A 14,024-nucleotide genomic window follows, 5' to 3' on the forward strand; every position below is an offset into this window, starting at 1 on the left:
TATATATATATATATATATATAATGTATACATATGCCATCGTCAAATTGTAGTCAAAAAGCCCTGTGGGTTCTGTGAATGAATACTGTTATACCACACTGTAGCCTTCTATTTTTTAATTTGAGAAGGCTATGACCACACACCTATTATGAAGTGATCTTCAGATAAAAATGATTTATCTCTCGTGTTGACATAAACAAATATATGGTGCGCTTTGCGCGCCCTCATTTCTTTCCCCCTTTTTCCGCTCCTCCTTTTCTCCTTACTTCCCCCCCCCCACGTGAATTAATCAAAAAATGTTCGCTTCGCTCACACCCGACAGATTCAAAAATGCCAAACATGTGAAAACGTTTCAAGTAGCACAAATATAAATCGAGGTATGGGTAGTGTAATACTCTTTCAGTATTTATAAAAACATACCACTTAATCCAACGAATCTTCATGTAGCCGGATGCTGGGATTTGATTAGGCAGGATGTTGTAGTTGGGCGAGATAGTACGACACCTGCTACTTTTCCTCCGCACGGATATTCGCGGTCATAGATTATGTATAGATACAACAATCTTCTTGTGAGTGTACTCTGCTCACTCGCAGCTAAAACTATATTACAAAGCGATCCTACCACTTCCCCGGTGTCATATTGTTTCTCACGTCAGAAGTACAGAATATTCGCACCCATCAGAGCCCTCCAATACCATTGATCCCACAGTATCTCGGATCAACAAAGTGCGAAAATCTGGCTTACTTTCTTCTGCGAACAACTTGTGGTATGGCATAATGATCACTTCTGTCAGAGGCGACACCTATGACTGATACTACACAATGTACGAGTGAGTATGACTCGATGCTTCACGGTTGTGCACCGCGAGACATTGCCTGTATCAAAACGCGCTAGCCGGCATACATCCAAACATCTCTGAAGCGTATATACGTGGTTCCTATCGTAATTGAAAGCTACTTACTGAAGTATCCAGAATTCCTTCAATTTTCGAAGGTTCAGTTCGGAACACATACAAGCGTTGCATAAATTGTTACGATCCACATCTTCAAACAAGCTCACACAATACAACCACCCGTCGGCTGCTTCGTGCAGACTCGGATTTGCACTATGTTCAATGATTCACGCACAACCAAATCGTACACACTCTACTGCCACCCCTTCATCTGCTTCTTGTGTCCGTGGAACCGTCTACTATTACTAAATGCCTGGATCTGCTGTGCGAGCACATCATTCCAACTCTGCATGGCCGCAAACTTCTTCTCCGTTTCAATGCGATGCGCTTCGAGCTGTGTGGCAAAGGTAGTCTTGGCTGTAGCCAGAGATTTCTCCAATTTCTCTATTCGCTGCAACAGTACACCATCGTTGTCACTTACTATATTTACATTGTTTATGATACTCGCGTTATTCTTACCCAATTTGGCTAACTTATCTGTGGCATTCATGATGTTATCAGAATGAGCTACCAAATCTGTCTTGACAGGGACTGGCGCGTTTGTTAATTGTCCTTCGTTCGGATTCGCTTTCTTCACTACTGTCTGCCCTACACCAGGTACTGTATCTATCACACTCGCACGACCATCATCTACTTTTTCAGTGTGCTCTGTGTTTACATTAGGTACACCTACATCAAATACGGCTTCTTCAAGAGCATTCACTGTACCCTCTTGACACTCTACTACTTGTTGATCTGACACATGCTGATCTGATACCTGTTCTCCTCCCGAGGGTTGCTCCACTTTAGCTGCATGAATGTCTTTCTGAAGCGTGTCTTGTTCACACGCGAGTTCATGTACCACTTCTGCATCGTCCTTCTTCTGTAGCGCTTGTTGCTTGGCCAACCGTGCGGATCGTAGGGCCTTGGTAGAACGTCGAGGTGCCATATTGACGATCCTGTCTAATTGTAGTTTCACACGTAACTATACTCACACGCAACGACCTCTTTATAGTCTCATGTAAGTGCACTTGATCGCAGTGGTAAAAATACTTACAAAATAACTGCGACCTCGCACGTAATTAAATAAGAAATAGATACTAATTGCATGAGAACATCCCGTTACCCGTATGTATGCCTAGTTGAGAGACTACTGCAGTAAGTTGTATGTATTTTACCTATAAAAATTATGTGAAAAAGCAACTCCCCTAAAATAGTATATAAAAAATTGGAAAAATTGCACGTGTATGCACTACGATACTTTTGGCGGCAAATGAGATTTCATTCCAATATGAAAACAAACCGGGTTTTCCAACTTGCAAACTTGCAAACCTGGTTTTTCAAGCAAAGTTCTAAATATAAATGTATATACACCATTTCTTCACACGCAAGAAATGAGATGCGTCGGCTGCTGAAAATCAAGAGTCGCAATAATAAAAATATGGCTTGGATTTGATCCTCTACTTCTACACTGCTAAAGATACTTATCGCTTATATACGACAAAGGGCGATTGTGCACAACTGTATATCTTTTGTATGACAAAAACGCTCACTTGTGCACAATATACATACAAAATAGTCACCTTATAAAGTGTATAAAGCGCTTCTGACTTTTTAGATAATACTATTGAATAGTCCAATATGGGTGACGCTGGATTCTTTAGAGGCACCTCAGCGGACCAGGATGGCAGATTCGGGGACAAAAAGAAGAAGCTATTGAAACAGCTCAAACACAAATTCCCGCCCGAATTGGACACAGATGTGGATCTCAAAAAGGTACCAGTATACACCTCAGTTGTTTGTATCCCATAATTCTGAACTATTGCTTGTATCGTTATCATTCCTTGTACTTTCACTATCAACAGCACCTGAGTAAGCATCCGTACGTGTTTATGAGTTTCTGTCTTGAAACCTATGTAAATATTGGATAAAGCTCTCATGTGTGACAAGAATATCTCGATTGATCATCACTTCTGAACCTGAACTGCGATTTCTAACGTTCTCGATCAATATTACACGCGCATGGTGGCTCCGTATCTCGCACACGCACTCACAAATAGGAGTGACAAGGAACGAATGGGTGGTTGAACTCATTCACGTACCTTGCCGCGATCGAAGGTAATGTGTGGGACTTCTTTGTCACCTCGGGAAAACATGCTGAGAATGGTTGGTGGGTCCCGCGGCGTTTTGCTGCCCGCAGTGAGCGCCACCTACGTGCTTATACAAGTACAACTATTCTTAGTTCGAGAAACACGTGCTTTGTACAATTATGCAGATGCATTACATAGCATATATATGAAATATTGGTGTAAGTATATAATAGCCTATATAGATATACACGTATGTACATATGCATGTACAGTACAGTGTTTTTACTGTATATGCTTATGTATGTGTTTACGAATATATATGTATAGATATATATGTGTGTGTGTGTGCGTGTGTGTGGTGTGTGTGTGTATGTATATATACATATATATACCATCTTTCATTCATCATAATTCAGTGAGTGTGTTGTAATTTTGTATGCACGCCACTTTGATGGCGAAGGAAGACGGCTATGTCTGTCCTGGATTTTCGTTAAAAAATGACTGCACCTGTCTTCGAAGCACCAGTGCCCATCGATGTGATAGTCTCATCTTCAAATATCTAAGTATGTGTGCTTCGGGAAGAAAACATCGTCTGTGGCATATTGTTGGTCTGCCTTGTTGAATACTGTACTTGGCCCCTGGTGATCCTATTGCTTGTAAATCGCGCATTGCTGATATTGCGTCTGTTTTTTTCTGTGTTCAATTATCAATATACAGATCAAGCTAGATGTCCTCAAGCCCTGGATCTCCGAGCGGGTGACTGAATTGCTGGGTATTGAAGACGATGTGGTGATTTCTTATATTTTCAATATTCTGGAGGAAGACACAAAACCTAGTGGCAAGGAAATGCAAATCAACCTGACAGGATTCATGGAATCGAAGACCAAGGTACATCATGTCATTGTCTGACGCTTATATTTTATGGTACGATTGATTCTGCCATATATATATATATATAATTTATTTGTTTTCAACTATACTTTCGTTTGTTCTGACTCTCAGATATCCCATAAAATTTGTATTATAGTCACGGCAAACCCTATTTGCGACTATTCTTCTGCGATTTTATTTCCAACCTTATTTTCTGCTCATCGTTGAGCTCTATTGCGTCGCACGCCCCCATGACTGAACGAACTATTGTCATATATGTTCTTTTTCAGATATTTATGAAAGAGCTATGGACTCATCTGATCAGTGCTCAGAACTCGCCCCACGGTATCCCCCAAGAGTTCCTGGAGAGGAAGGCGCAAGAAATGCGGATGAAAAACGTATGCATGCATGAGCAGAGTGTGTGTCGACTGTTGATTTTTGCACAGAAGATTCTTCTATGCTCAGTTCTATAGATCTGTCAACCCTCGTATACTATTGAGTCTCTGCTACATGATCCAGTAGTTCGATACAAAACAGGAAAGTGTATTAATTACACGCGGTCTCTTCGAGTAGATTGTGCGCATCTATGACCCACTATGTGAGTTCGAAAATCGGAAAGAGCGCCGATAGCGACCCAAGCATGTGGTATACACGCGTTCGGCGCTGTGCCCACACGTTTGTCGCCAATCCTTACTGATTTGTTCCCACGTGTTTTTGTTGTTTTTTTAGGAGGAAAGTGGCCGCATAGCGATGAATATGCAGAGCCGATTCCCTAATCAGCCCAATTATCAGAATGGCATCCGACCCAACTTTAACAACAACAATTCCAACCAAAGTGCAAATCCGAATCTCGCACCCATAGGTCAGAATATTCGGGCACCTTTCATGCCACCAACCGGACCTCCTCCAGGGCCTCCTCCTACGATCGGTAGGTGTTTACAAGTATTAAGTTAATCCCGCATATGGGTTTCTAATGAAGCTGTTGAGTTTTGAATACGATTAGTACGTACTGACTGATTAAGAACCCGATTGCGCATAGAGACCTTCGTTTTGTTTACAATAAGGCTACTGTCGTGGATACGATTTGATAAATTTGATGCAAAACACAAACTCGTAGCTGCTCTCCTCCCGGATTTCAACTTTCAAAATTAGAATGCATCAATAGCCCACGAGCACTTCAGTGGAAATGTTATATATTTCATATAGCTGGTGTATCTGCGCGTAACAAGCCGCTCCTAAGCTCACCTCAATCATTGCTTTCTTTTTGACAAATAGGAGAGATGATGAGACCTGCCGGACCTTCCGCCGGTCTTGGGCTTCAGAATCCGCTACTGAACGCGCTTAAATCCCAGAAGCCTAATCTAGCGTTGTCTTTAGCTGCCAACCCACCCCCCACTCAGCCCGTATTGGAACATACACAGAAGCCTCGGGGTTCATTCCACGTGCCCATGTCAGCCAATCAGAACGATTCAAAATTAAGTTCGACCAATCAGAACTCGCGTGGTAGAGATCATCGTGAGAATGATTCGCGTTCCAGGTCGCGCAGTCGAAGTCGTACTGAGCGAGATCGCAGCCGGCACAGAGACCGATACCGCACAGACGAGCACAGAAGGTCTCGTCACAAGCACTCTAGTCGCAGGCGCTCACGATCACGGTCACGCTCCGGCTCACCTGTGGAACGTGAACGTAAGCACAGCCGGAGGGAGAGAAAGTCTCGCTCAAGATCACGTTCACGCGATAGAGACAGGAGCGGCAGGGATAGGGAGAGACGAAGCAAACGCAAACACAAGTCCAGCAAGTCCGGTCGAAGGAAGCACAAGAGCTCGTCCAGACGCCACCGCTCTCGGGATAGGTCGCGGTCTGCGTCTAGGGATGGGTCTCTGTCACCGGTTAGAGAAACAAGTGATGGGGAACGGCGGGATGTGTTTCAGGATTCGCCGAGGAGTGATAGGGACGCGGAGGTGCCTGTGCCGGATGCGGATAATTTGTGGGATAGAAAGGAAGATGCACAAGTGACGGGTGAGAGAATTGCACAAGTCGATATGTCACCTGCTAATAGTGTGCACAGCGGAGGTAATGCGCAGGATGATGTAGAGGCTATGCTAGGGATCTAGTTATATGTTGGAAAGCTGCCGCAAAACAAGCGAGAGACTTGGTACTAGTATGCAGGACAGAACTTCTCCTTGTTGCACTGTTACATTTAATTAAGTTCTGACGCAGCATACCAAAGCTTCGGGATGCTTCTGTGTGTGATTTCAGAATCTAGATTCGTGGTTAATCGCCGTCAGAGTATCGAGATATGGGATACTGCAATGTACTGGTCGTAATAGCAAGCGTGGGAAGGAAGACAAACTTCTACATGGTTTGGCACGTCATAATGGCTTCGCTCATCCCAGCGTGAAACATGTTAAATAAGTTTACGTATACGGGTTATGTCAATCCTTTGCTATCGAACGGACTTGTACTGTGTTTAAAACCACGATCTCCATGGGCTGCTCGCAGTTGCATGAGGAAAGGAGTCAGAGATCTGTATATTCGTGTAAAGTTTTCTTCATCCAGATCCTTGTATACAAGCATTTGGTACATATATGCCAGACATAGGCTATGTGAGCTGGTTATTTACCAAGTGAATGAAAAGCGATCACCTGACAGAGGGATGGGACCGTGAAAGAGGGGTCTTCGGGTGAATCGGAGCATATATAAGGCACTTGCAATTAGACTGCAGTCGGTAAACTTACTGGAACTATGTCTCAATAAATTATAAAGTCTGTTGTAAAGTGAAAGTTTGCCCTGAAGTAATTATTAATTTTATCTTATGGTATTTAAAAACAGAAGTCTTGAATGCACGATGTTATGCAGAATTTATTATACTGCTATAGGATTGCTACTGTTTTTCTTCTTCTGAATTTTCCAGCCGAATGAATGGGAATGTTAAGCAGCTGAAGCTTTCCGTCCATATATATATATATTAATGGTATTAGTGAAGCCGTGTATGTTGATTTCGATTGGCTTTGTGGTTATACTATGCTAACAAAATAAACTCGTCTGTTTTGAAAATTCACCAAGCTGTGTCTTGGTCTGGGAAGTTATCGTAATCTAAGAACTAACTCTAACTATAAAGTTGAATGTGTAGCTTCGTAGTAGGGATTGACGCCTCCAAATATCACAAGAGATTGACCTATCAGATTCTACATCTACATGAATTATGTATTTTAGTCTTAAACTTCGATCTCCTGCGTAGAGAGAACTATATGCTCGAAGCCTCCTCTTGGTGTGTGGCTATCAATGGATGTGGTCCAATAAATACAGTTAAACCTCATTTTCTGTCTACCTCTATTTTGTCTCTTGAGTTGGGAAATGCTTACCGGTCTTAAATAGTGCTGGTACCAGAACATAACATACTCTTTGCCTAATAATGAACGGTTGTCCACTAGAGGAATTTGTCCAATTTTTTGGTCTGAAAGGCTGAAACGGACTATGGACTAAAATACTATATATGAAAAGGTTCACTGTATACGGCAACTTCGGCAAGTCGGCAACTACTGACTACAGAGTCACAGATTACAGTGACAGTCTACTAGAGTTCTACACTCTATTCTCCACATGTGTGTACACTGTACACAACTATATTTATTCACATAGGACTGGTCACTGGTCACTGGTCTGTATATTTAGGAATCAGGAACCCATAACCGTGTATTGTCGTCATGGCCATCTTCTCGATGGCGGACAATAGTCCGTCCACTCCGAATATGCCGTTCTGGTATATGTACTAAAAATACTACTACCATACATAGTACGTAGCTCTAGCCTCTACTCCCTACAGAGAGACAGAGAGAGAGGCCCGAGGCCCGAGAGTGAATCATCAATCATGACTCACACTGACACAAGTCACAAACTCACAACTTTCCTCCACACTCCACACGCACCGGAGTCCACAGTCTGTATGTAATTTTTCATTAACCCCTGTCCAAGTTGTCACAATGCAACTACAATTTTATTGATTTTACGAATACATACATCCCGCCAGATCTGAACTCTGTGGAAGCATTCCAAAGAATGTAAAGCACACATTGTGTTCGCGTGACATCGAATATCTCGAGGTTCTCGACCAATCCGCCCATTCCCAAAATTAGATCACCAATAATATCGAATGTATTTGAGAACACAAGGATGCCAGTGACGCTGTCACAGTGTCACCGCGTGTCACTGTTCTGACTTTTTAGCCACAGTTCTATTTATAATTCATTGATGAATATGTATCAAAAGTTGTTCATCAATGATGAATGATGATCCCCCAAAGTACCTAAAAATACTATTATAATACCGTGATTTGTGTTTTTTAAGTGATATACACAGGTGCTAATATCTGTATGTAAATAGTTGGCAAGTAGAATTAGGAAAGTATATACATTCGTGTGCTATTTACTAGTGTTATCTCGCACAATCCTCATTGCGTCAAAAAGACACGTCAAACCACGATGTGTAAATCACAGAAACAGTACACCTGGGAAGAGGTCGCCGAGCACAACAGTGCGGATGATCTTTATGTCGCTATCCGAGGAAAGGTATGAAGAATACAACAAGCGGACTATGCACACCAGTGATACTCGATATACATGCAGTACTCGAACAATAGATATACCTGTGCTATAATTGGATTTAGATCTACTTTATACTATCCAAACACTTATTCACCCTAAGCGGTCTTAGCTCAATAACATTAAGGATATGTCGCGATTCCCCTTACGAAGTCGGGGTCATAATGCATCTTGTTTCACGATCATAGAGTAGGTGCAGTTCGATGACTTTTCTTAAAGATCCAATCCTATTTTTTTTACTGCATTTTCCTTTTGTGTTGACGCCAATTGCGAGCATTAAGGGTTTGAATTATGTGCTCTATCGTGTAAACTATTTATATGTCACTTCTAAATAATATAAATATATGATATTATATGTAAATATATATATATATTATGTGTACGTGTATGTGTGAGTGTGTGCATTTACATATTTGTGTCTATACTTGTGGGTGTGCATATTTATGTGTATGTGTGTGAATATATATATATGTCTGTGTCTGTGCATATATATGTATATATATATATTGCTGTGGCTGTATGTGTGTGAAAATGTGTATCCATATAATTAAATATTCATGCATCTATCAATACATCGGTCCGATATGCATCTATGCTGTATGTGTGTGAAAATGTGTATCCATATAATTAAATATTCATGCATCTATCAATACATCAGTCCGATATGCATCTATGCTGTATGTTTTTTCCAAATATATGCCATATTATGTTCAAATAGACATCCATATGTGTGTGCGTGTGTCCGTTACTTGTGAGGTCGCGATTTAGATATGAGTATCAATATATATATATATATATGCATGTGTATTTAAAATATATAACATGGAAAAGTTTATGTATATATATTTATATATATATATGTGTGTATACGAATGCTTATAAATGCAGGTTTGCGTATGTTTAATTTTTTTCTTATCTTTTAATATTTCATGACTTGAGGCTCTTAATTTTAAACCCTTCAAATTAGCTATCGATCTTAAATAGATCTCTATATTCGGATCGATTGCATAAGAATGTTAAAAGCTTTCCTGCATACAGGAATGCCATATGTCTCTCTGGATATTCTTCATGCGTTTGCGTAGTACAAATCTCTCTGTTTCCATACTTCCAAGATCCATCACGTCATCATGTTACTTAAGCGAATTCGTCTTGAATATCTCCCTTTCGTAGGTATACGATGTCACGAAGTTCAAAGATACGCACCCCGGGGGTTTAGAGACATTACTTGCAGCGGGGGGCCGTGATGCCACACAGGTCAGTTTGTAATCCTTTCAGTGTTTCAAAAGCACGTTCAGTGTATGAATCCTACGATTGTGTGTCCCTCGAATTTGGCGAGTGTACAAGTGTGAACTCCTTCGAATCTCCTGTTGAACTTTGGATGGATTCTGCTTGATTATTGACGATGTGGGTTGACCGATGTTTTTGTGGATTACAGACGCGTGCGATACATACTTTGACCCACATATCAGCTCTTTCCTTTATTGGACACTCAATATCGGCGCTGGCTACCGGATACCTCAACGCATACCTATAGATAACTATGTGTTTGTCCTAAAGGCTAGGTTGTCCCTCCTGTAATTGCACAGGTTTTCGAGACGTACCACTCCTTTCGAGTGAAGGAGCTCCTTCATAAATACGAAGTCGGCCATTTGGTGACCAATGAGTTGCCCACCTTCCCTGCACCTAACGAGTTCTTCGTAGCTGTCAAGTCGGTATGTCAAATTGTTGACGTCCAGTTTTACATTGATACTGTTTATTAATTTAGGCTGCTCACAAGTCTATCCCTACCGAAGAAGAATATGTGAAATAAGTGGTATGTCTGCTAATTAAGACCCATGCACCCAAATTTAGAATAGTCTTGATAGAACATTCACCAAAGAAATACATAGTGTTTGTCAAATTATGTCTTATTGTTGGTAGAGAACTTAAGCTGCAGTATCCACAGATATTGGTGGTGTGAACTTTCGATGATGACCGATTTCGGCGCTGTATAAAACTAATTTCGATATCTGTTGGTTATTTTCCGCTCGCACATCGCCGTGTATAGCGTTGTTGATTATTTATGTCACTGCATGCTTGACGCCATTGAGTTTGCTATGTCGTCTTTCTAGTATAGTTATATACGGCGTACCGTTGTATGACGATGCGTCCATTAAATTTAGACAAAGGGTCCTCTCACAGCTCTCTCGAATTGGATGCCCAGAATATCGTAAATTGTTGTGTGTTAAATATAACATCCCACACTCATCGATTATTACAGCGAGTTGACGACTACTTCAAGAAGACAAAGCAAAACCCTAAGTACAACCACTGGATGCTGGTGCGATACTTCGCAATCTTCGGTACTATCTTTGGCTCGTGGGCTATCACCTTAAACACCGATTCACTACCTCTGCAGCTACTGCTTTGCTTGCCGCTCGGTCTTGCCTGTGCTATGGTATGTTCAGTATCGCGATTTCCGTGTTTGTTTATATTTTTATATATATATACCCTTTGGCAAGGTTCTGGAGCATCTGCATTTATTTACACAAAACTCGTCCTCAAGATTCACAACTCTATTGGTTGCGTCCAGTGCCCAGCTAAAGCTATGCATATCTGGCACATATATGTTGCACCCATCTCATTGATCTTCACTCTAAGTCAGCTAAAAACGCGTATTACTCTATCACCCATGCAGGTAGGCCTGATGCCAATGCATGACAGCTCGCACTTCTCCTTCACACACAACCCCACAGTATGGTTTGCGCTCGGCGCCACCCACGATTTTGTCAACGGAGCGTCCTATCTGTGCTGGTTGTACCAGCACATGTTAGGTCACCATCCCTACACAAATATCGATGGTGCTGATCCTGATATTGTCACAAGTATGTATGTGTCTGTTCTTGAGTGTATATTCTGCGGCTATTTTTTACACGTTTCAAAAAAAAATAGATTCTAATTTTCGAGAATATGTGAGAGTGCATTTCGCTTTTCTCATTTCCCAACACTGAAAATGTAAACTATGGCGCATGTATTGACAGGTGAAAATGACGTGCGGAGAATCAAGACATCTCAGCCATGGTACAGCTTCTATGTTAATCAGGTATGTAAATTGGTTTCGAGCTCGTGAATATGTGGGCGTTCCCTACCAGTCTTCTTTCCATAGCGGTTGCCACTTTTGCAGCCGTATATCATATTCTTACTTGCGCTTTATCTGCTCATGTACGCCCACATCTCCTTCACATTACTACCCAACCCACCGTACCAATTCCCCTATTCACTCTTACACACTCCACAGCACATCTATGTGCCCATCCTGTACGCCGTGCTGGGACTCAAGACCCGTTTCCAGGACGTCACCATCGTATTCGGTTCCAAGATGAACGGTGCCATCCGCGTCAACAATCCGTCACCCGCCCAGACCTACGTCTTTTGGGGTGGCAAAGTGTTTTTTGCCCTGTATCGGCTTGTGCTACCTCTGGCATTGGGCATGAGTTTATTGCGTGTTATTGGTCTTTTCCTGCTGTCCGATGCCGTGACCTCGTACTGGCTGGCGTTGACATTCCAGGCTAACCATGTGGTGGAGGATGTGGCGTGGCCTGAGCTGGACTCAAAGGTGGGTGACTAAAACTTTGAAGTGTATGTATTCATATTTCATATATATCGATATCCATCGTTCGGTTGGTACGCTTTGTACGAGATAGATTAAGGAGTCATGTGGCAGGAAAATCTTAGCACTCGTGTATCGGTCGTGGTCATTGTCTGTGGTCATTTAAAAGAGTAAAGTTTTCTAAAAGAATCCCGAGATACATGTATTCTAAGTATTCGGGGAACAATTTGCCTCGCACAACCGCCAGCGCTGAATGAAGTTTGTCTAACTTAATTAATTTATCTTTATGCACGACTCTTTACTGACTACTGCCACGTCCTATGAATGTGATACAGGGAAACATCCTAAGGGACTGGGCTGAGCACCAGGTGGACACAACGCAAGACTACGCACACGAATCCTGGTTCTGGAATGTGTTCTCCGGTGCACTAAACCATCAGACCACTCACCATATAGTACCACAGGTCAATCAGGTGAGTACACAGTACCTACTTTATGTAAATGCATATGTATAAGAAGACCGGACTGTTCAGTTCTACCGCGCAGGCGTGCCTATTTGCACTGACACGTTTGATCGATCCAACGTATTGCTATGAGCGTATGAAGTCTAATTCAATCAACCCCCTTCCTTCTGATTCATCCATGGCAGTACTACTATCCAGAGATCAGTCCCATCGTGCGACAGGCTGCCAAGGAATTTAACATCCCGTACCATTACAAAGAGACTTACTCAGAGGCCATAGGTGGACACCTGCAGCATCTATACAATCTGGGCCATAAGACAAACGAATGAATCACTTGAAGCAAGAATGGAGCACCATTCTGATAATACAAGCACTACGTCCAATCAGTGACTACAGTTTCCTTTGTGTTCCTGTTAGAACGAAACAAAATCCGTTTGGGTGTGGTACAGCCATTAAGGTGTCGGCCCCATCGTGCGACAAAGACTACAAAAGACCGACCACATAGAACCATACTCAAAAGGCCGTAGTAGTAAATGCCGCATCATAATGAGTTCAAAAGTACGTTCTTATGATGTGAAAGGTAGAGTATAAATTTTCAGTTAGTTAGTTAAAAAAATAAATACAATTTAAAGAGGAAGAGGGAAACTAATATGTATAATTACGAGTCCTTCTTGCAAGGACCGCTTCCTAAACCTTACGGCAAGACTTTAGAATAAAGAAGAAACGCGCAGATGATATTATTATATTTTAGACCTGAGTTAGCAGAATTTATTGTCAAACTCCTCACTCGCCCAATCCTCCCTGTACTGCAGTACATTGTGTCGCAAGATATGTCCCATCCACTCTTGATCGTGCGTCGCAGATAGTTTCTCAGTGCAGATTACCCACTCTTCGTCCTCCTATATACAGTTTTGTTTCCAACAATGGTCCACCCTGATATTACTTGCTACATTGGTGTGGTTGTGACATTGCTTTAAAATGGCGAGAACAGGGCAGCGACGCTTGGGGTCTCCGCACAACTCTGCACACCTGTTGTATTTAATATAAACAAAATCAATTAGACCATATATTTTGTATAGAAGATTCAAATCGTAGTAGACAACAATTTGCACCATATTCGATATCTCAAAAAAAAATTGAACAGTCGTCAATTGTCATCATCCAAGTATGCACCCCTTCAAGATGATGTATAGTGTGAAATCCAAGCTCCCCAATGTATACTAACATAAAAAAGACGATATTGTACGCAAAACTACCGGACAAATCCGCTACTCATTGCCATCAACATGCAAGAACAATCACAGGAATCATATAATCCAAGAACATAAAGTCAAACTGGTACAAACTGGTAACTTTGTCTCTATATATATTCATTATATAAGAATATAATATATATATATATATATATATGTATATATATATATGTGTGTGTATGTGTATATATATATGTATGTGTGTGTGTGTGTGTGTGTGTGTGTG

The 14,024-nt window shown here is 41.6% G+C and overlaps 3 protein-coding genes across 4 annotated transcripts; 2 read left to right on the top strand and 1 right to left on the bottom strand.

Moving 5' to 3' along the window:
* Positions 1 to 741: 741 nt before the first annotated feature.
* Positions 742 to 2,018, bottom strand: SARC_07978 (hypothetical protein). Its single transcript, XM_014298053.1, has one exon. It carries the CDS (start codon positions 1,878 to 1,880, stop codon positions 1,146 to 1,148), a length of 735 nt encoding a protein of 244 aa, XP_014153528.1. The 5' UTR covers positions 1,881 to 2,018; the 3' UTR covers positions 742 to 1,145.
* Positions 2,019 to 2,419: 401 nt separating this feature from the next.
* SARC_07979 lies at positions 2,420 to 6,671 on the top strand. Of its 2 annotated transcripts, XM_014298054.1 has the most exons (6): positions 2,420 to 2,707; positions 2,992 to 3,049; positions 3,739 to 3,909; positions 4,182 to 4,289; positions 4,621 to 4,819; positions 5,167 to 6,671. In XM_014298054.1, the coding sequence occupies exons 3-6, from the start codon at positions 3,868 to 3,870 to the stop codon at positions 6,003 to 6,005; spliced, it is 1,188 nt and encodes a 395-aa protein (XP_014153529.1). In that variant the 5' UTR covers positions 2,420 to 2,707; positions 2,992 to 3,049; positions 3,739 to 3,867; the 3' UTR covers positions 6,006 to 6,671. The 2 variants fall into 2 exon arrangements, with proteins under 2 accessions (XP_014153529.1, XP_014153530.1); XM_014298055.1 differs by lacking the exon at positions 2,992 to 3,049.
* Positions 6,672 to 8,178: 1,507 nt separating this feature from the next.
* On the top strand, positions 8,179 to 13,566 carry SARC_07980 (Delta(5) fatty acid desaturase). The gene is made up of 9 exons (XM_014298056.1): positions 8,179 to 8,459; positions 9,663 to 9,746; positions 10,079 to 10,204; positions 10,753 to 10,929; positions 11,170 to 11,356; positions 11,513 to 11,574; positions 11,770 to 12,087; positions 12,417 to 12,554; positions 12,731 to 13,566. Exons 1-9 carry the CDS (start codon positions 8,373 to 8,375, stop codon positions 12,872 to 12,874), a joined length of 1,323 nt encoding a protein of 440 aa, XP_014153531.1. The 5' UTR covers positions 8,179 to 8,372; the 3' UTR covers positions 12,875 to 13,566.
* The last annotated feature ends 458 nt before the right edge of the window (positions 13,567 to 14,024 follow it).

The sequence above is a fragment of the Sphaeroforma arctica genome (genome assembly GCF_001186125.1).
Source record: "Sphaeroforma arctica JP610 unplaced genomic scaffold supercont1.674, whole genome shotgun sequence".
Classification (NCBI taxonomy): Eukaryota; class Ichthyosporea; order Ichthyophonida; genus Sphaeroforma; species Sphaeroforma arctica.